Genomic DNA, 22,619 nt, shown 5'->3' on the forward strand with positions numbered 1-22,619 from the left:
GAGGGGGTGTGGAGCCCGGATATCGAGCAGAGCTTCCAGGAGGCCCTCGCTATCTACCCTCCCTGTGGCAGGAGGAAAATCATCCTGTCAGACGAGGGGAAGATGTATGGTGAGTACTCTGGAAACGAGCCAGAAAAACAAAAGAACAACAATTACATGGAAATCAGTCCAGTAATGAATGCACAAGAATGAAAAACCAGCCATACCACAGAGATTTGTGGCTGAAGGGAAACAAACATCCACCAAAGTGCTGGAGAAAGAAATGGGAAAAAGGCTTTTCTTCCTCTTGCGTTTGTGTCACAGCTTTGACACAGAGGTGAATGTTTTCTCTCCACACAGAGCTCTCTTTGACAAGTCTGTACCTGTCGTGCTGTGACCCAGGGGCAGGTTCTTCCAGTCACACCAGCACTCTGAGAGATGCTTATTGCCGTCCTGAGAGCATCTCTCGCTCCTCACTCTTTGATTTACACCTGTCTCTTTCTTCACAGTGCTTTTCTTTACAGCCTATTTTAATGCACACTGTTTTACGACCTCCTCTCTTCCTCACTCCACTTTCAGCCTTTGTTTTTTATCGCTGCACGTCATGCGCTTGTTTCTCCACACACCGGTATCGCTGGGAGAGTTTTGCCTTTAGGTGACTGGTTGGAGCTGGTTTCTGTAGAAGTGTTGCTTTTGATGCTAAAGGTTTGGTTGAATTAGCAATAATTAGCACAGCGGGATTTCAGTGAGACTCAGGAACAAAGACATCACGTTGGCATGAGAAAGATTTTATACATCCATATGGTTTTGGAGAAATTATGCTGTTTCCTGCAGTGCGTCATTAAAATGCAGGTGTTGAGCCCTTAGTGTCCTCAGAAACCCCAGATGGATCTGTTGGCAAGTAGTTTGGCAGAATCCCTCACATCCAGGTGTAGAAAATTGAACACATTTGTTTTAAATTACTTTGAACCCACTTTTTCCGTTCCTGTTGTTGAGACAGTGCACGCTCTTATAATTACGTCTAACATGCAAAGTTTGAAATTTAGCTGAGCAGCAATAAATGTTGATTGACAGGAATTTGAGCTGCCTCCTTTACTGTTTCACTTACCGCTGTCCTCACCAAACCTCCTCTGGGTTTTTATGAAATTATGTGATTTTCACCATCATAACTCAACTCCCCCGGGCCGTGCTTTGTCAGACTTTCCTGCCCTTTAATTATTGTCCATCAAGTCTCAAAAACTTGAAATTGATTCCAGCTTCAGAGCAACCTCAAAAACCATCAATCACTGCACAGTCGGAGATGGGCTGTGTATTTTCGAAGCATTAGTGTTTGTTTTTGAAAGTGCTGTTTTTTTCGGATGGCTTTTTTTATGGCTTGACGTCACATTGAATTCTTTTGGCGTGATTCAGCCGAGATGGAATCTCATCCTCTCATTCGTCAGGCAGATTTGGATATTCAAGGAGAAGCACATACCTGAGATAACTCAGCCGCTGTTGCAGCTCCTGTTGTTCCTCTGATCCTGACTTAAGAGCATATTTGTTATCTAAAGTAGTAAAGTGTAGTAGTTTCTGATTTAGTCATGATTTATCAACAAAAAGAAGCTGGTTTCATCTTTTTATTACTGTTTAGGGCAGATGTTGCTTTATTTTCTGGGATTTTGGGACTGCTTGGCAGACAAAACAAGCTATTATAAGGCGTTATCTTGAGCTTAAGGATCACTGGATAGCCTTTTTTTGTTTATTGACATTTCATAGTCTAAACAATTAACTTTAGAATTATTAATCAGTAATAAAACATAATTGCATTGAGCCCAATGGCAGACATGTTGGATACAGACTTTCCTGTTGGACTTTTGGTACCATATTCTGTTCACAGTAAACCTTTTTTTATGGGATCACTGCCATCTTGCACCACCATATTTCTACAGTAGCACAGAACCTACAAGCTAACGCCATGCACATTTTTGTATTCAGTGATTAGATGCCCAAAATGCATTGGTTGGAAGAAAAAGAAGAAAAAAAAGAGGTTGTTTTTTTTGCAAAATAATTAGTATCGATCGTTTTTGATGGTACAAACTTGACAAATGCACTTATCATGTATCACAGGAGCTTCATCTGTTGAATTCTACCATTGTTTCACCAACACAAGGAGTGAGCAAGTGAGCATTTCCCTCTAGAATCAGACCATTAAATATTGAAGTTTCTACACACTGTACCTTTAAGAGGATGCATGCATTGAAGTAAATTGTTCTATATTGCCAGAATTAGACACCCAGTTTTCAACATGCCCTTAATTTGTGTACAGACCATTGGCTCCATCCACTGCAGGCATCTCTAAATTTACCTAAATAACCCCTCAGTCCTCTTTAGCAGGGCAGTGTTGTGTCCTCGGCTCTGTACATTTATCATGAGAACGTCAACAAAGAGGCCGGCTGTGCACAAACCTGCCCCCTTAGCAACAAACTGTCAGGACCCCTTTTGGAGGCCTGCTTTTTTCTAGAGCACTAAACACCCTCTCCATTTACAATAAGTCATCTGAGGCTCTGCTGGCACAGCCAAGGCATGCCCCAGAAGAAGCCCTCTCACAAGGTGATTACCTCAGACATCTAAAAGCTGCCCTGACGTGAGCCGAGGGGAATGTTAACGATTGCGTTGCATGTAATACTGTCTACCTTGCAGTCTTAGTCTCCAAGTGGCCTCCAAAAGCGAGGCAAGTCATCCCTCCCATTGGGAATTCCACTTTTACTGCCAGGATTTTTTTTCATATGGTGGGAAACCTTTGCAAATTTCCATTGCCTTAGCAAGATGACGGATTAAACATGAGTATTCTCTGCCCTACAAACCTGTCTAGACTCCCCGGTAGCATTTCCAGTCACTGATGTAGCTCAGGGGTGACAAAGAGGTCAAAGGAACATAGTCATTTTCAATAAGTCACACATGATAATAAATACTGACACTGTTTCAGAACATAATCTAGTTTCCCTCTAGATTTTGCTGTAATTTTCAAAGTTTGACTACATCTGTAACTGTGAATTGTTTTTCCTTAAAATGCCCTTGTCAAACTCTTGGTCCTACATTACCCACAATGCAGCTCAATAAATCACAGTTCTTGCTCAGGACTAGCTATATTATGCTAGTAGTGGCTCAAGCAGCCTGAATCATCTATCCAGGTAATACTTTTTTGCTAGCATTGTACATATTTTGTCTTCATTGTAGGTTATGTACACTCTTTTTTCCACCATTTTTGAGCACACTCTGAAGTCTCTGTGCTATATGTAAGATTCAAGCTAACATTTGATTAGCTTAGCTTACCATTAAATCTTGAACCAGCAAAAATAGCTTTTTCTGGTCTTTTTTCTGTAGGTAACAATATCCATTTTTCAGCACTTTTTAAATGAACTAAATCACAAGATTTGTGTTAAGGTAGGATATGTGAGTTTAGTCGACCAAAGGATCAGTTGTTGTAACTCTTGCTAGTAGGTACCAGAAAAGCCGGTCCAAGACATGATTGATATCTTTGTCAATGTAGGCCTGAAATGCCAATCATATGTTGGGTCTAAGCTGTTGCCCAGCCACCCGCCACCAGCAAGGGCCATAACTCTGGCTGAAGGCTACTGCCATAATGCACTATCTACTACCAGGACGCAAACAAGCACAGATGGCATCTTGTAGTGCTGTGTGATTTGCCAGTATTTTGATCTAGAAAATGGAGACAAAGTTGTGTGTGGGCTGTGTCTGGTTAAACTGGCACATAACCACTCGACCGGAGCATTGCGTAACCAGCACAGACACGTGCCAGGAGGACTAAAGACTGGTGGTGCTAGCTCTGCTAATGTTGGCCACACTTAACCAACTGTCTTGGCATTGTTACCAGCAGAGTTTTAATTTCTGTTTGAACATTTAGGAAATTTGTCACTTCAGAACTTCCCTCATGTTGAGTTGAATTAAATTCACCTTCTGTATTGGAGTGTAAATAAACTAGCAGACTACTGGATGCTCACTGCCTGAGTGGAAACACATGTCCTTGACATGAAGGTGCAGCAAGGACATTTTGCCACAATTTTTTTCTCAGGCACATATCTGCAACCCACAGAAAACTACAGGATGGCCCACTTTTGGGACCCAATCCAAGAGTTTGGAAACATACAATTAAACAAACAAGATATAACATAACAATTAATGAGGTTTTGAGCTGCAAGAAGGTAGATTTTTTGTCCTTTGGGCAAAGTAAAGATATCTGCTCGTTCCTGTTCAAAGTATCTGTGTTCATTTATGTCTTTATGCCAAGTTTTATTTAGTATAAAGTATAATTATTTTACCAGCAGCGAGAAAATTAATTTGCTCTTATAGAAGGTAATACACACCCACTGTCTGAGTAACAGTTCTCTGACAGGTGATAATCTGCTGTGTCTTTTGAAAACAAAAACACTCAAAGCAGAGTTGCACCTCAGGTACACTTGTCCTCTGTGTAATTAAACACTTAAAAGCTGGCACATTTCACAACCCAAGTTCAGAGGAAGTATCTTCAGAAGATGCGTGTGTGTCAAAAAAATGTTGCCTGTCTTGTTTTGCTTTGGGGCTGTACTGACATGTTGTTCCCCTGCGTTTTCTGGCCTAGACAGGTATGTCAAAGCCCGAGCACACACCTCTCTCTCTCTCTCTCTCTCTTTCTGTCTCTCAGCCCTGCAGCTGTCATGACTGCAAAGCACTCTGGGTACGCAAAAAAGGCAGATTCCAGCGCTAGAGGGGAAGCTTATGTCTGTTTTGACCTTTGAAGGCCACATTAAGAATTAGCATCAGGTTCAGTGCATGTGCAAAGTAGTGAGGAAAGACGTGTGTAGAGGTATAAGAGGTGTGTGTGTGTGTGTGTGTGTGTGTGTGTGTGTGTGTGTGTGTGTGTTGGGGGGGGGGGGGGGGGGGGGGGGGGGTCTGAGTGCCCTGTAATGATGACTGAGCAGGCCTTCCCTGTCAGCCCCCTCACTGAGATGTTAGGAATGTTTTCAGTCATGGCTGAGCAGTATGTTAGCAATTTAGGATTACCTCAATGTTATGAGAAGGGAGGAGGGGAGAGAATATGGGTGGAGAAAGGGTTCAGGAGGGAGACAGAGGGAGAGAATAAGGGAGGGCGGGTGGAGGTATACAGGGAGTGAAGAGAGATTACCTTTTTGCTCGCTATCTTAGCATGGAAGTGGAAAATTCCAGCGGTCATGCAGTAAAAGAGAAAGATGGGCGTGTTCAGTCGGGGAAGAGGTTAAGAATGGCAGCCTGCAGCGATCTGAGTGGGTGTTGAGCAATCAACAAGGGAATCATGAGCAGCTCACTGAGAGGGTAGAGAGATGGGAAGGCAGCGAGTGTTGAGAAATTACAAGCATAGGACAAGTGAGGCTGTGCATGCGATTGGACAGCTGTGTTTCTGTGTCTCTGTGTATGCACCTGTCATGTTCCCCCACTGTGCAGAGCAACAATTGCAACGTTTGTCTGACCTTTACTGTGCCAAATCTGAGCAGAGCTGGGCTGCTACGGCTGCAGCTAGCAATGACAATACAGAGATCAGATCGTATATATTTTCTATGCTTGTGTTAGAGTAAGCAAAATATTAGACTGATTTAACTAATCATACTGGTAGTTTTTTTTTTACACCAATGACAGTATTGAAAATGTTTGTTAAAATGTGGCTATGATACCAGCAAGTAAATGCACTGATTCAGTACCATAATTTAATCCATTATAGTCACCTATAAGGCAGTTTTCAGGTTATGACAACCATTAGAATCAAGCAGCAATCTCCAGTGTTGAAAAGTGAAATAAGTGAGGAAGTGCGAAAAACTGCAGTACCTCGAATGTCCACTTGAGGCTGGTTCCAAAAACTACAGCAATCCCCATTGATTCCCATGTTCATATGCCCATTTTTGCAGCACAGTTAACCATGTTTGCAGCCTGATACAAAAACAGTTATGGTCTGGATAGCTATTTTTTAATTCGTACACACTATACAGGGCTGTATTTTTGATAAGTCCTCGGTTTTGAAGATATTAAGACAAAGAGTCGTGCATGATTTTGCATAACTAGGGCACGGCTGAGTTGACTGACAGGTTAGCATGATTTGCCGTTTGTCAGGTGGCTCAAGGCCTACCCCAGCTCTGCTCTTTCCATAGACTGTATAAATAATGGACATAGTATCCATGACGTCACCCATCTGTTCCTGAACGCTGTTTTGAAGACAATCGTCAATGAGAGCCATATTGGTAATGCTGAACTCAACCAAACTTAGTGTGTAGTCAAGTTAGTCATGTCCTTATTTGGGCAAAAACTCGTAATCTTATGATCTTCTGAACCGTTGCGTTAGAAAAAGAGTCACCTCCCGTACAATGTGTGCCGATAGAGAAATTAGCTACGTAGACCCAAGCTGTTTTTTGAACCAGGCTGTTTATTTCTGCTGCAAAGATTGTCTTTTTGAATGAGTGTCTATGTGGTTTCCGGTGTTTCTGCAGCCAGCCTCAAGCGGATGCTCGATGAATTGCAGATTATAACACTTCCTCATGGGCTTTATAGTTTAAGACTGGAGGTTGCCACTTGGCTCTTTGCCTGTTCCAGGGTTTACTAAAAGCTAGGTTGAGTCACATTTCCAATCTAGCAAGTTCCATCATCTTTGGTTCAAGACCCCTCTTTAGAAACCACTGGGTGACACCACATAGCTTACGTCCATATTTTTTATAGTCTGCTTTGTATCCACCAATGCTTAAATATACGTATGTTCATTTTAAGCGGGAAAGAATGAATAAAGCACATCTCCTTTTCAATGATGTGTCAGTTTGTGAACTATTTTACTCGAACAGAGGTGATAACAACTACAGGTTTTGTTTTTTGAAGGCTTAATCAGTCTACCTCCTGGTTTTAGTGATCCTGAGCCTGTTGCATAAGCTCTATTCGTCACTTTTTCGTGCCTGAGGACCGGGTTAAACAGAGGTCTCCTGAGTGATTTTGTGAACCCTCAATATGAGTCGTAAGCTGTGCTTTTCAAAAGTTTACTCATGGGTGTGAAGTGGAGGATGTGGGATTTGGGACTGATTACGTCAATGTTTCTAAAATCCTTTGCTATCAGCCTCTCTGAAACTCTTTTTTTGTCATGAACTTGTGCCTAAAATTGTTAAGGGATGTAACAGATGACAAATCAAAGCTCTTTTCAATTTCCTGCTGTGGTATCATGATCCAGTTTGTCCCTTTCTATAAACCAGAAAAATTAGTGCCAGAGTATGTCTTTTACTGTTCCTATTCAAAATAATTTAACATTATAAAAAAATATTTGAAACTGGAGATATTTGCTGACTTGCTTCAAAGTGGTGTGTGTGTCTCCAACTGTATTTCATATAAAACAAAAGCAGTAATTTGAAATATCACAGAACCCACCAGATGTTGTGGAAAACTTGGAGATATCATCTCAACAGCTCCACCACAGAGCTGCACTGTTCAACAGATGAACAAAACACATTTTTGATTTGCCACGCAACGCCAACAGTTGCTGTGCTCAACGCTGTTATAAAGTAGATGGCTGGCTGCTTTGAAATCAATCCATAACACTGACAATAAAAGATTGTAGTTTTGACCCTCAGCTTGGAGAGTCAGAGAATCTGCTGTGGATTTTGAGCTCGACCTGAGAGCCCAGAGAAGTTCTTGACCTTTTCACTGAAACTGTTTCAGAGAACTGTACTCTGCCATGAGATGCCTGCGAAATTTATAGCAGAACCTTGTCTTGTATGATGAAATGTTCCCCCCCTTTCTGCTGCTGAGCTGAAGAGATTGAGAGTGACAGTTGTGCGGGGGTCGAGCTGGCATTGTTCTCTCTGCCATCCTCTGCTGGGACGGTCGGCAGCAGGTGCTGCTGTCCGTTGGGTGTGGGGTCACACAGTGGCGTTGTTTTGGGAAAAGGGGCTGCTTTCCTGCCAGGTGGCAGTTGTTGGCAGAGACAGTTATGGCTTTGTGCTTCCTCCAAGAGTTACAGCATCAGCTGCCCCTTTTGCCCCTCTAACTGTCGACCCCCCTACCCCAGCCTAATGGTCCTCACCCCCTGCTCTAACCCCTGCTTCCCCTGAGCTGGAAGAGCATATGAGCATGTGTGTGTTCGCCAGGGCACTGGCTGTGTTCGCAGGCCCAGGCCAATCAGACTGGCTAGCACAGATGTGACAGGCCTAGAGGAATGCTAGGAATGCGGAGGCGCTGGAGCGGGCGTGTCCATCCTTGGCCCAGGGCAGAGGGGGACGGGCCAGCTCAGTATCGGCAGACAGTTCAGCCCTGCTGTGCTGGCTGACCGCCGGGCCGAATGGTTGGAGGGAGACGGTGAGCACTGCAAGCCTGCTGGAGATGTGCTGCAGTACTTTTATGGTAATTGCAGTTACCAGGGCCTTCTGCAGGCCAAGTGCTAAAGAGTGTGTGAGAAACAGGACTTGTTTCTCCTGTCATTATGTGTCTGGATACTCTAAAGGCTGTTAAACCTCTTAGACATACTGTCTATTGTGTGTGTCTGTTTGGGTAAAAGCAAGCCAATCTTGACCAGTTTTTGTTGATGTAAATTACTGTCAGCAAATTTATAACAGTTAAGTCATTATTCATAATCACAGAGTGGTCCAACCTCTTCTCTTGGCCCAATTTTAAGCCGCAGAAACCCAATAAACATGACTTGGCAAAGGAAAGAAGTGAATAAGAGTGGACCAATTCCTCCTCCAGACAACATAATAATGCTTTTTTAAATTGTATCTAAGGTGCACTTTGCTGACAAAGCAGAGCTTGTTAAATGTAAAGAGGACCACGACAGCCCAGAATAGATGACTGTTCTCTGCACAACCTGTTTGTGCAGAATGTTGAGAGTGGATGTTATGTCATGAAAAACATGGTTCTGTTTTCTTAGCAATCTGTAATTAGGCTTCAGGGTCATGTGAGCAGACAATAAGAAGGTGTGAAGCAGTCTAATGAAACCTTACAAGTAAAAGGAAATATAATGAACACTTTCGTACACGGCTCTTTGAAATTAGGAAGAGCATTTCTTTAAACCAGGGTCTTCTGTAGGAAACAGAGGTGTTATTATGACCTATGACCTGTGACAAAAGTGTGTTTACCACTGGTCTGTGGGGCTTTGGGAAAGGTCACACGGCTGTTCTTTTTACACTGGTATGATGGGTATTCATGGTATGACCACAGTGCCACCTGCTGTCTAAAAGAGGGTATCATCCATAATGTCCACATATTAAATCTGACATGTATTGAAGTATTTTTGGTTTGTGACCTTTCTTTTTGTTTTTTGTGCTGCAGGTCGCAATGAATTGATAGCAAGGTACATCAAGCTAAGGACAGGCAAAACCCGCACAAGAAAACAGGTAACGCTGAAAATTATGATGACTTTGAAGATGGGATTTGAAATAATTACGCATGAATTTTTTTTGACTGACAGTAAGACATTAAAAATAAATCAAAAAATTAAGGTATTTAACACAGTTATAACTGTTTGACTAAATTAAATGTTGTTAATGATGTCAAACTTATTTCCAAAAGAAGATAAGAAAAAGGTTTAGTCATGTTTGGTTGTGAAGAAATCTTTTATCAATGAAGCCCAGGAAAAGACAAAAACCAGCATGGTGATAGGAGCCACACTCAAGCACTGAGCTACTGAGCGTTGCTTTACTTGAAGAAGAAAAAAAAACAACTAGAAAATGGTAAAATCATCAAATAAATTAACAGTTTGAGTTTAGAGAGATGCATTATTTGATTAAATTAAAAAAAATGGAACCTTAAAAGACATCAGAGCATAGATTTGATCTCTACGAATGGAAATGATAGAATACTAAGTGCTTGTTTCATGGCCCTTTTAATAGTTTTCTCTAACCTTGCTGTGTGAAGATACAGAAATATTAATAGTTACAGTTTTGGAACGAGCAAGCAGTTTTAATAAACAGCTGTGTTCTGTAATGTTTTTTCATAGCAGAAATTATAAACGCTATTCAGGCTGGAGTAAATTGCATTTTTTAGGGACTATTTTCAGCTGCGGATTAATATAAAATTGAGGTTATAGTGAGTATTTACAGCAGGAGGACTGTATGGAGAAGTGACTCAGAATTAACTTCAGTTGTACAGTGTTTTTTTTTGTCATTATGGCATCAGAATTACTAGTTGTTTAAATTTTTTTTACTAGTTTTACTAATGTAGGCCTGAAATGCCAGTCAAATGTGGTGTCTTGGGATTGAGATAAAGTCGCATGCAGGCTGTATCCGGTTCAACTGGCATACAACCACTGAACCAGAGCAATACATAACCATCACAGGCAAGTGGACGTTAGCCTGCAAGGAGGCCCAGAGGTTGGCAGTGCTAGCTCTGCTAGAGTTTGCTACACTCTGCAAGCCAATCTCACATTGTTTACCCGAGACTCTGTGATCCTGTGATAAGCTGTGCTCAATAAGTTGTGCTCAGTTTTGACTGTTTTCTAAACTTTAGACCAGTTACTTACCTGGAATTTAAATTTTATTTCAAACTAGTTATTAGTTGCTTCAGAGCATCCTTAGTTTTAACTTACACAGACAAATAGGTTATAGAGAACTACACCCTGTGGCCACACAAGCCTTACATGCAGTCAGCATCATTCATTGATGGTTTCTTTTTTTTTCATGGAATTTACTGATTAAATGATATCATAGAATATATCCATTGATCAGTAATTTTTTGTTTGCATGACAATTTAAAACTACATATAATTAATGTCTGTATGAATGCATTAATGTATCTGCACTGGCATGCATGTGTTTGAGCCTGCATCTGAGTGCATGCTGTTTTTATGCTGAAAAACTGTCTCACACCCCTTTAGGTGTCTAGTCACATACAGGTGTTAGCACGGAAGAAAGTTCGTGAATACCAGGCGGGTATAAAGGTAGGTGCAAACCAGCCTGCCTCCCAGCGACACTGACTGGGCGTCTCTTTCCTCTTTGGTTACGGCTTCTCTCTTTCTTCCCTTGTCTTCTCTCTCCCTGGCTCCTTTTCCTCTTCCCTCCTCTTGGCTATTCTTCTGTGCAGGTTTCTAGCCACTTGCAGGTTCTCGCCCGGAGAAAATCTCGCGAGATCCAGTCAAAGCTAAAGGTATGCGCTTCACGGCGGGCTCAGCGGGGCTGGTTCAAGCTTGGCTTTGCACTAACCAGCTAATTTGTGCACAGAATGATCTATTCATGCTTTGATCATAGGACAGTTCATGCTAGATAAGCAGATGTTAGCTTGGCAATTGAATTACATTTGTTATGCGTAATCAGAAGTTGTCCGTGAACTACATTCTGCTTTGCAGCATGCATGCCTTGTAGAAACAAACAAACAAACCGTATTACCCTCTTGGTCAGGGCTGCTTCACCTGTGATTTAATCACATCACTCCCTAGAGAGCTTTATCTTTGGAGGAATGCTACATGACTTGCTGTAATGATGAGCCAAATACATGTTCAGTGAGCTGCATGTTGCTCCAGCTCTGTGTCTCTCCCTTGTCCCAGCAATGCTTCTGCAGCACTCTGAACTTCCCTGAGACTATTTCTATCCTGAAAACTCTCTCTACTCTGAGACCTGTAGCTCCTTTAATGTCTGTTTGTGATGTGATTTGTCCAAAAACATGTAACTTTGACTTATTTGGACTTATTTTGTAGTTTTTTTCCAACTTCTCTGGACTCTTTTTTTTGATTGTTTAGATGCAAAACAAATACATGTGTAAACAGTCTATAGTCTAACCTCATCTTAAATTAACCCTTTGTAATAACAACATTCATGCAAACTAATCCTGCCTTAGACCAACGGATCCACAATAGACAAAAAATAAATGTAATTATTACTGAAACACACTTAATTAGATACACCTTTTCACTGGTGTTGTTTATACTTTAGTTCATCCAGCTGAGACAGGTAACATGTAAGAAATACATCCATCAACTCACATAGTGCAATCATCACATAAAATTTGAAGTGATAATTACAGTGCAGCTAGATGAAAACCAGACTAACATGTGTTTTAATTGACTCACAAAACAAGACTTTCACATTATCATTGTTACTCGTTACATATTCACTTTATGGAGTCAGAAATGGCAGATATTCAGTTTGACATGATTATCCACTGTATTTTATTAACGTTGTTGTTTTCCGACATATAACAGATGTGTCAAATTGAAACCTTTGGTTTTATGTACCCTTTACATTGACCAACATTAAGCTGGTTAATGATATTAAACCCCTATATGTTTTTTCTAGGGCAAATACTATAAGCTGTGAATTTCTCCCTTTTGAAAGAATTGATCATATTTTCTTCAATTTTTTCTGTTATAACTTTTTTTTTTTGTTATTTAAGTTTTTTTTCTTCATCACATGAAAGGCAAACAATATATAAGCTTATTTTAAATAAACAAAAGAAAACATGACAGAAAATACAACCCCCCCCCCCCAAAAAAAAAATTAAAAAAAATAAAGAAATAAAAACACAAAAAGACAGCCCCACAATAAAGGAATATACAATGTCCAATAATTAACGTATTTGTAAATGAACCTACACACCTATACACACATTCCCTGACAGTATATACAACCCTGGGGAGGTAAGCCACACCTTCTTAGTACATTGTGTCCTGTCTAGGATGTTTCATTCCCAATTGAAGTCAAAAAGGCTTTCCATATTTGGCTAGTTTTAACCTTGTACGTTACTTTGTATGGCTTTCAAATGCTGCGGTTTCGGCCATGAGTCTGAACCACTCTTTAAATTCTGGTTTGTGTGGGCTCTTCCAATTACGCAGAATAAACCTAGCTGCAGTAATGCAGCCTGTTACTATCAATGCAGATTCTGCTTTGGTATCACCTGGTGGCACCAGAGATAAGTTCCCCCAAAAGACACAACTGAGGAAATTTTCTGTTATAGCTAATCATACGACTTCCTGTACTATGTCACCATCACATAACTTTAAGTTTTTCAGTGGACTCATTTGCTTCAGAAAAATGAATATAAAATATGTTATGACACTGACAGTTCATCCAATAGATAAGTTAATTTTAGACAGCTTGGCAACGACTGAACAAATGGTTAACCTTTCTTTATGTTTTACTTAGAGCTTTCAATATATAAATATTGTCTTATTTACTCTGCGTGAAATATGTGCAGCACTAATATCATCTTAAAGTGCACATTGACCTTAATGAAGTGAAGTCAAAGCAGTTTATTTGTCTCTTAAAAGTTCAGATGCCTGACAAAGAGCAACTCCTCTCTTGAGTGAGTGAAGTGAAAATGTAGAGTCAGCTGAACAAACATGAAGTTAAAGTGTGACTGCGTACATGGCAGTACAGTGTTTGTTCATTCGAAGTAATACACTGAAAGTTTGTGCTGCCCAAAATACAAGAAACTGTGCATGTTGTGTTAGGGCAGAAGAAATAGGAGGATATAAAGAAGCAAGGAACACTGACCTCAGACATAAAATCATTGTAGTTTATTTTGTTTTAAATCTGACAGAACTGAATACTGTAAATATACATGGTGTGATAACTGTAAATTTCATGCCATAGTCAAACATGTAACTGTATAGAGCTGTAGATCAGTATAACATGAAATGCATAAAGTCAAACATTCTGTTAGCCAACTCTTCATTCATCTAAACCAACGTGTAGAACTGCACAGAACTAATGCTGTAACTGATGTCTTTCTTTCTCAATTCAGGCAATGAATTTGGTAAGTGCATCTGACTTGTGCAATATGCTTCCCCTCCCCCCCTTTATTTGGCAGCACCAGTGCACTGTCCCCTTGCTAAGGCCCTCTGCTGGCATGGCGTCCCGCCTCATTGCTGTCCTTTAGAGAAGCAATGCTTAGAAACAGCCGAGCTTTGACACACAGACCTGCTGCGCCTTCTGCCTGATGTAGTTAATCCCCTCAGCCTCTGCTCAAAGCCAAAGTCTTGCTTGCTTTGTACAAGGTGTCGCTCTGTGATTCGGGGTCTTGCTTTCCTTTAATTGCAAAGTCATAGCTTGAGTAGCGTAAGTGCTTTTTATTGTATTTGCAAACATTAAAAAGAACAAGAGGATGCATTTTCAGTAAAGTGTGGTGTTAAAGTGAGCTGAACTCATACTTTGATATGGGTTGATTGTCAGTTAAATGTTTTGCTTCTTATTTTTCTGACATAGTGCAGATGTCACTGAAGTTATTGAATGTATTCACTGTTTGATGCAACATAGTTGCAATTCTGCATTTCAAAGCACTGCACACTCTGTATTCTCTTTCTCCTGTGGTGACCCTGATAACATACTGATCTTCTTCTTGTTGTGTTGTGACCTGAGCTTAAATATCTTCTCTTTGCTTCTATCATGCTGCTTTTTTGTCTTTCTTTAATGATGTTTTTAGATGAATTTGTTCATTATAAACCCTCAGTATATTTCCTGTAGATTATTAAATATATACATCTTTAAATTCAGGTGTTGATTGATATTTCTTTCATTCAGCTACAAGTTAAAACAGTGTAGTGTGGAAGTCTTAAACTTTCACTGCTCTCTAGTACAGCAGTATTTTATTGTTAGGTTCTGGTGCCACTCTGTGGTTGACTCAGGTCATTCCTCTTTTTGGCTTCACAGGATCAGGCGTCTAAAGACAAAGCCTTGCAGAACATGGCAGCACTGTCGTCCGCACAGATCGTCTCCCCGAGTATAATCAAGAATCATCTTCCACCACTGCCTCCTGCCCCCTACCAACCTCCCAGAGTGAGCCCAGCTGCTACCAAAAGCCAAAAATGATTCTGGATTTGATCTTGAATCAAGAAACTAACAGTGTTCTCTTACTTTGTAGTTCTGGCCGGTACAGCCTGGACCCTCTCAGGAGTACGTAAACCCTTCTTTACAACCTACATGATGTTAGCGAGGTGAAATCAGTGTTATTACTTCCTGAAGAGAGATGTTAATGCTAGAGAATGAGTGTATTAGTAAAGAGGACGAGGTCTGATGAAGGTGGGTACTGCAGGGCATGCTTAACGGATCACATTTTTGCACACTAGGATGGTTCTAGATCTCAACCCGGGAAGGACTCCTGGGTTTGGCCACACCAGCCATGCGTAAGTTCCCCCTAGCCGAGGTCCAGCTGTGACCACAGATCAGCACTAACTCTTCTCCTACACTGTATTTTTGTACTGTTTGTTTCCTGCACTGATGTAAACCACCACCGAGCAAATTAACTGCTTCTCATTTGTTAAGGAAAAAAGGAACAGGGGAGATAAATCCCAGAAATTTCAAATCAAATTTCTTGAGCACAAAGAAACTGATGCAATTTTGCATCAATAGAAGCAATGAAGCAGGTGGACTTACGCCTAGCTGGTGCAACAACACATGCTAATACTTTGACACTAACTGATTTTCACAATAAGATTCATTCATCAGAAATGCAGATATGTGAAGTCTGATGTGTAACAAACATGTGATACTGGTTCTGTATGGTAGACATTATGATCTCACTGAACCATTCTTTGTCTTTCAGTATCAAACCTTTTGCACAGCCCCCGTACCCAAGTCTATCAGGTCATGTGGGACAACCCATATCAAGTGAGTACTAATGTTAAAGCATGCAGGTATCTTGGAAAACATGAAAGCGCATTATACACTTTTATGTCGTTTGTGTTTGTCTGTGCAATCCAGGTTATGAGCCCTTAGCACCTCCTCCTCCACCGAGTGCGACTGCAGTGCCCGTGTGGCAGGACCGGACGATCGCCTCCTCAAAGCTTCGGATGCTGGAATACTCAGCCTTCATGGAGGTCCAGAGAGACCCAGACAATGTAATTCAATAGTTACTGTATGGAAATGTGACAGACAAGTTATATGATATGATGATATTATATGAGACGCTAAGATAAGATAAGTTAGGCGTGCTGGTGGCCTAGAGGTCTAAGCGCCCTGCATACAGAGGATATAGTCCTCGCAGCAGAGGTCGCCAGTTTATCTCCTGGCCGCGACCATTTGCTGCATGTCTATATACTCCCCACATTTCCTGTCTATCTACAGCTGTCCTATCAATAAAGGCAAAAATGCCCAAAAATATAACTTTAAAATAAAAGGCAAAAACAATTCGACACGAAATGTCACGTCACGTCACTATATGGTACGATATATGGCAAAATACAATAGAAAACAAGATCAATCATAGAACAGACCAAGCAGGCATCGGCTCAGAGCCCAGAGAGTTCAAGAGGCCCACTAGCTAGAGACTCTGTTCACTATAAAGATTTGTATTCAGAGTGCAGCATGGATGCTTCTCATCCTGATCAGAATTAGCAATATGTAGTATCAGCAGGTGGATTTAAACTCGTTCCTATTCTCTCTCTCAATGAAGCTTTAAAACAGGTGCATTAAGGAACAATTTAAAAAAGTTAAAGCCCCTGTGAGGAGTTTTTAGCTGGTTATGAAATAAGCTTAAATTAACAGCTTTGCATTTTATGACCCATAAACAAGACCACCAGCAACATGACTGATGATTTCTATTCTTCATTTTTTAATGCCAGTAAACACTGTGAGGGGGTCAGTCTCAGAACAGATCATTTACAATTAAAAAGACAAAACAGATGCAGACTTGCAGCACCAACAGCTGCTCCTGACAGTGTGTTCAGGAGCTGCAGTCAGGAGTCAGAGAATACATACTTTATTAAAGCAGAATATGTTTCAGTCTTTACACATGATTTCATTTGAACTTTTGCTTCACATCTTCTTGAGGTTAACCCCGTCCTTCCTTGTCTCCTCTGTCTCTGTGCACTGCAGTACAGCAAACACCTGTTTGTTCACATTGGACAGACGAACCCTTCCTATAGCGACCCGCTCCTCGAGGCCGTCGACATCCGGCAGATCTACGACAAGTTCCCAGAGAAGAAGGGCGGGCTTAAAGAGCTGTATGAGAAAGGCCCTCAGAATGCTTTCTTCCTCGTGAAATTCTGGGTTGGTATCTTATCATGTTCTACAGAGTGCTTTTTGTGTATTTGTTTTTCAGTTATCTGATGAATGCTTAAATTGTGCCATCTTATGTATAACTTGAACTTTGAACCTCATCTCTTTGTGTCTTTTCAACCTCACAACAAAGAAGTTAAGTTTCATCCCACTATGTCATGAACACTGATCTGATTGTTTGCTCTGTGCAGGCGGACCTGAACAGCAGCGGCATGCAGGACGGCCCTGGCTCTTTCTATGGCGTCAGCAGCCAGTACAGCAGCCTTGAGAACATGACCATCACTGTTTCAACCAAAGTCTGCTCGTTTGGAAAACAGGTCGTAGAGAAAGTAGAGGTAAGATCATGCATTATTGTACTGTAGTCTCTCTCTAACAGTTGATACAGTATCTCACTACTTGGTATTTCTCCTTGTGTGTGTGTATGTGTTATAGACCGAGTATGCACGCCTGGAGGGAGGGAAGTGTGTTTACAGGATCCACCGATCTCCGATGTGCGAGTACATGATCAACTTTATCCACAAACTCAAACACTTGCCTGAAAAATATATGATGAACAGTGTTCTTGAAAACTTCACTATCCTACAGGTAGTACACACTCAATGTTGACTTGTTTGTGGAATATTTTACTCTTAAGGGGAAATACATAAATGTTTGCTCTTTCGCCCTGAAGTGAGACTGAGATGATTGATACCACTGTCATGTTTGTTCAGTCAGTTTGATGCTACAGATGACTGCTGATAACTAAGCTTGACATAAAGACTAGAAACAAGGGGAAACAGCTTGCCTGGCACCGTAGCACAAAATGTTGGGGGCTTTTTTGGGGGGGGGGGGGTAAAAAGGTGATATGATAAGATACAATACGATATGACACGATAAGATAAGATACAATACGATACATTTAGATAACTTAAGTTACAATACGATACAACACTTCACGTCAAGTCACGTCACTTCACGTCAAGTCACGTCAGTTCACGTCAAGTCACGTCAGTTCACGTCAAGTCACGCCACGTCACGTCAAGTCACGTTACATCAAGTCACATCATGATATAATAGCATACGATCATATACAATACAATAAAATACAATACAGTAAGATAAGTTACAGTCTGATACAATAGCATACGATACGTCACGTGACTAGACGACACAAGACGATATAATATGATTCGATGAAATACATTACGATAAGATTAGTTACAGTATGATACCATACCATATGACACAACAAGACTAGACAAGACACAATGGGCCAGATAAGACACGACACGGCACGTCGGGACATGACACGACACGAAACGTCACCTCACATCACATCACGATACAATACGATATGATACGATATGATGCATTATGATACAATATGATCTTTTCCGACACTATAAAATGTAATATGATAAGATTAGGTACAGTATGATACCATACCATACAACACCATACTATATCATACCATACCATACGACACGACACGACACAACACAACACAACACAACACAATACAACAGAATATGATACGATAGAGAAGGGCACGCTTAATTTTGTTACCTTTTAACACAGCCAGGCTAGCTGTTTCGACCTTTCTCCATTTTCATTTAAAATAAGGCTAACTTGGTACAAACATTAGCTTTATATTGACCATACAGATGTGAGACTCAATTTACTTATCAGAAATCAAGAGAGCAGGAAATAATTTCCCAAAATGTCAAACTAATCCTGTAACAAATGATTAGTTACCAAATTGATGGTCACTGTATTATTTCTTAACAGTCTGCAGTTTACATTACTGCTAATGACACTTTCCTCTCTCTCCTCAGGTGGTGACGAACCGCGACACCCAGGAGACCTTGCTCTGTATAGCATTTGTTTTTGAGGTTTCCACGAGTGAACATGGAGCTCAGTACCACGTCTACAGACTTGTTAAAGACTAACAAATCTTCAGGAAGGTTTTTTTTTTGGAAAAGCCACACAGAAGCGTGACACAATCTCTCTTCGACCAGCTCAAACATCCGGGAAAAACTAAAAACATTCAAACAATCATTGACCGGACTAACACGGACACATTTTATGCTTTAAAGAAAAAGTCCTGATTGCAAAGGACGAAAGGAGTGAATCTCATCTTGCCAACATGCAAAGAAATTTTGAAGAACGACAGATTTTTCAAACAACAAGCTATTTTCCATGTGTTTAAACATGCTTTCGATGAAGTGGGTCACTTTTGCCAAGGTATTCAGTGGAGCTCGAGATGTTGGATTGAGGGAACGAGAAGGTGTTAAAGGTTGAAAGGACTCTTATAATATCTAAGGGAACTTTGAGCAACAAGAGAAGTGTATATAAGATTGAATGTGTAGAGAGAGCTGGACCATGGAAGAGAAAAACCAGAGCCAAGTAGTGTTGTTTCAGTAGGTTTGTTAGGAAAGAAAGTGCCTTTTCTCCAAAGATGATATCATTGCCTGCCACTTTGGATTGCCTTTTTTTTACTACCTCTTGTTTTTAACAAACATAAAATATTCAGACAGGTGTATTTTGTAATTAAATTAGAAATAAACCTCTTAGTCCTGCATCTTTAGAGGCAGTTTTTGTATTCTGTCACACTGAAGAATGGGATGGAATTATACATTTTCATGTAGCCTGTTCTTTTTTTTTCTACTAAACATTTGTCCCACATTTTACAGTCCAAGTATACGGGGAGAAGGTTTGTTGTGTTACAGTACTATTTAGGTTCTGCTTTTTTAACATTTTGTTACACAGTTTAAAAATCAGGTCTTACAAGCATCTATCTATGGCTGATTATGACACTATGGATGCCTTGTACAATCGCTAGCCTGACAGAAAGCCAGGGCTTTGCCATCCTTATGAGATCCCCTGTTTTTTCCTCTCTGTTTGAAGACGTGTGCTTGGTTGCACTTACAAGATCGAGAAGTGTTGGGGGGGTGGAGCGACAGCAGTGCTTATTTTCTGCCTTGAGTTATGTAGCCTAATTGAAAAAAATTCTGTACTGTGAGTCAGTGGATGTTAAAGGAATATGTGTTACATAGGAGTATGTTTCTTTTTTCGTCTGGGGATGTGGCCTTTATGTCCATATTTGTGATCAGTATCTCAGCACAGAGACCATGGTTTTAAATGGAGAGAAGTTAATCACTGTTTCTTTTGTTTAAAAAAGAGATTATATGCTGTGAAGTCGGTTTATTTGCTTCACCCTTCTCCGTGCCATGTGTGGAGAAACTGCATGTTTATAAAAGTTCAGTTTTGATATTTAAGACATTTTTTTACTGACATTACACATGAAATAATCCTGAAATCAAACTGAACAAGTGTCTTGAATAAGAGCTATTGTCTCTGTGCTGTGGAGTATGACCATTGATTGTTATTTATGGGGTTGGTAAAGAAATAGGGGAAGGGCAGGGGGGGTACTGGAGATGTATTGACCTTTTTCCATTGTGATGGAGATATTAAAAGTATTGCAGGAATCATGTTGAAGACAGAGCTGTCATGCAATGGATCTTGCAAAACGAGTGTCTACTTTGTGTGGTTCACTGGACGATTGTGCAAAAACAATTCAAATTTAAGTTTTTTTTTTTTACTATGGAATAACTGCACCTGGCTTTGAATGTCATATTTCACAAGCGAGACATAATAACACTCCTCCTCCTCTAGCAGGTTTCATCTTTTATACAGATATTTTTTCGCCATTATCAAGATTAATGTTTTGTTTTGATTCTGTCGTATTTTTTGACTTTCAGTGTTTGCCATATGCTTCACTGAAAATAATGTGTGATTGTGCTGATATTGATAATTAATAATGAGATATCTAATGTATCATATTCTGAATGGTGTGGGCAGTTTTGTTGTTGTTGTTGTTTTTTTGGTTTAAGGTGGTTTACTGTTGTCTTTGTTACCATTGTGCATTGCAATTTTATACTTCCAAGTAGAGGTTGGACTATGTACTCAAACAAATGTATCTAACAATAAAAGACGCATGGTGCCTTTGGGGCCATTTTCCCCCTGAAAATACTTATTAAACATGTTTGTAAATTTGATTGGTCCATTTTAGTCATTTAACACATATTTAGGAGGCATATGAAGCCAAAAATCTGAGAAAAATTGGCTCTCTTAGGCTTATGGTTATGATTATGATTATGGTTATGATTGTGATTAGGGTTGTGATTACGGTTATGATTAGGGTTAGGGATATTATTAGGGTTAGGGTTACTATTATGGTTAGGGATATTATTAGGGTTATGATTAGGGTTGGGGTTATTATTAGGGTTAGGGATATTATTAGGATAAGGGATATTATTAGGGTCAGGATTAGGGTTAGGGTAATGATGAGTGTTAGGGTTATTATTAGGGTAAGGGTTATGATTAGGGTTAGGGTTATTATTAGGGTTAAGGTTATTATGATTAGGGTTAGGGTTATGATTAGGGTTAATGTGATTAGGGTTAATGTGATTAGGGTTAATGTGATTAGGGTTTAGGGTGATGATTAGGGTTAGGGCTATGATTAAGGTTATGATTAGGGTTAGGGCTATGATCAGGATTAGGGTTAGGGTAATGATGAGGGTTAGGGTTATTATCAGAGTTAGGGTTATGATTAGGGTTAGGATTGTGAATAGGGTTATGATTAGGGTTAGGGTTATGATTAGGGTTAGGGTTATGTCTAGGGTTAGGGTTATGATTAGGGTTAGGGTTATTATTAGGGTTAAGGTTATTATGATTAGGGTTAGGGTTATGATTAGGGTTAATGTGATTAGGGTTAATGTGATTAGGGTTAATGTGATTAGGGTTAATGTGATTAGGGTTAGGGTCATGATTAGGGTTAGGGTCATGATTAGTGTTAGGGTTATGACTAGGGTTAGGGTGAGGGTTATGATTAAGGTTCTGGTTCTGGTTAGGGTTAGGGCTATGATTAGGGTTAGGGTTAGTGTTATGATTAGGGTAGGGGTTATGATTAGGGTTATGATTAGGGTTAGGCCTATTATAGGGGTTAGGCCTATTATAAGGGTTAGGGTTGGGGTTATGATTAGGGTTGGGGTTATTATTAGGGTCTCGGTTAGGGGTATGATTAAGGTTATGGTTATTATTAGAGTTACGGTTGGGGTTATGATTGGGGTTAGGTTTATCATTAGGGTTAGGGTTAGGGTTATGATAAAGGTTAGGGCTAGGGTTATGATTAGGGTTATTATTACGATAAGGGTTATGATTAGGGTAATGATAGAGGTTAGGGTTACTATTGGGGTTTGGGTTTTGTTTACAGTTAGGATTAGGGTTAGGGATATGATAAGGGTTAGTGTTAGGGTTATTCTTAGGGATAGGTTTATGATTAGGATTACAGTTATGATTAGGGTTATGATTAGGGTTCTGGTTATGATTAGGGTTAGGGTTCTGATAAGGATTAAAATTATGATTAGGGTTCTTGTTATGATTAGGGTTAGGGATATGATGAGATTTAAGGTTAGGGTTTTGATTAGGGTTAGGGTTATTATTAGGTTAAGGTTATGATTATAGTTCTGGTTATGATTAGGTTTAGGGTTGTGATTAGGTTTAGGGTCATGATTAGGGTTAGAGTTATGATTAGGGTTCTGGTTATGATTAGGGTATGGGTTATGATTGGGTTTAGGGTTATGATTAGGGTTATGATTAGGGTTAATGTTATTATTAGGGTTATGATTTGGGATAGGGTGT

At 40.2% G+C, this 22,619-nt stretch overlaps 1 protein-coding gene across 2 annotated transcripts; it reads left to right on the plus strand.

Annotated features, from left to right (window-relative positions):
- Positions 1-4: 4 nt before the first annotated feature.
- On the plus strand, positions 5-20,974 carry tead3b (TEA domain family member 3 b). 2 transcript variants are annotated; one of them, XM_034697707.1, is made up of 14 exons: positions 5-109; positions 9,283-9,347; positions 10,826-10,888; positions 11,032-11,094; positions 13,687-13,698; positions 14,592-14,717; positions 14,803-14,834; positions 15,008-15,064; positions 15,484-15,548; positions 15,642-15,778; positions 16,755-16,928; positions 17,129-17,272; positions 17,370-17,522; positions 18,752-20,974. In XM_034697707.1, exons 1-14 carry the CDS (start codon positions 103-105, stop codon positions 18,863-18,865), a joined length of 1,212 nt encoding a protein of 403 aa, XP_034553598.1. In that variant the 5' UTR covers positions 5-102; the 3' UTR covers positions 18,866-20,974. The 2 variants fall into 2 exon arrangements, with proteins under 2 accessions (XP_034553598.1, XP_034553589.1); XM_034697698.1 differs by lacking the exons at positions 11,032-11,094; positions 13,687-13,698.
- The last annotated feature ends 1,645 nt before the right edge of the window (positions 20,975-22,619 follow it).

Source organism: Notolabrus celidotus, chromosome 1, assembly GCF_009762535.1.
Source record: "Notolabrus celidotus isolate fNotCel1 chromosome 1, fNotCel1.pri, whole genome shotgun sequence".
Lineage (NCBI taxonomy): Eukaryota > Metazoa > Chordata > Actinopteri > Labriformes > Labridae > Notolabrus > Notolabrus celidotus.

Excerpts from the sequence above, each read along its gene's own strand:
- tead3b (XM_034697707.1), top strand. Across the intron at positions 16,929-17,128 it reads TCTTCCTCGTGAAATTCTGG|GCGGACCTGAACAGCAGCGG; the intron begins GTTGGTATCTTA and ends TGCTCTGTGCAG. Across the intron at positions 17,523-18,751 it reads AAAACTTCACTATCCTACAG|GTGGTGACGAACCGCGACAC; the intron begins GTAGTACACACT and ends CTCTCTCCTCAG.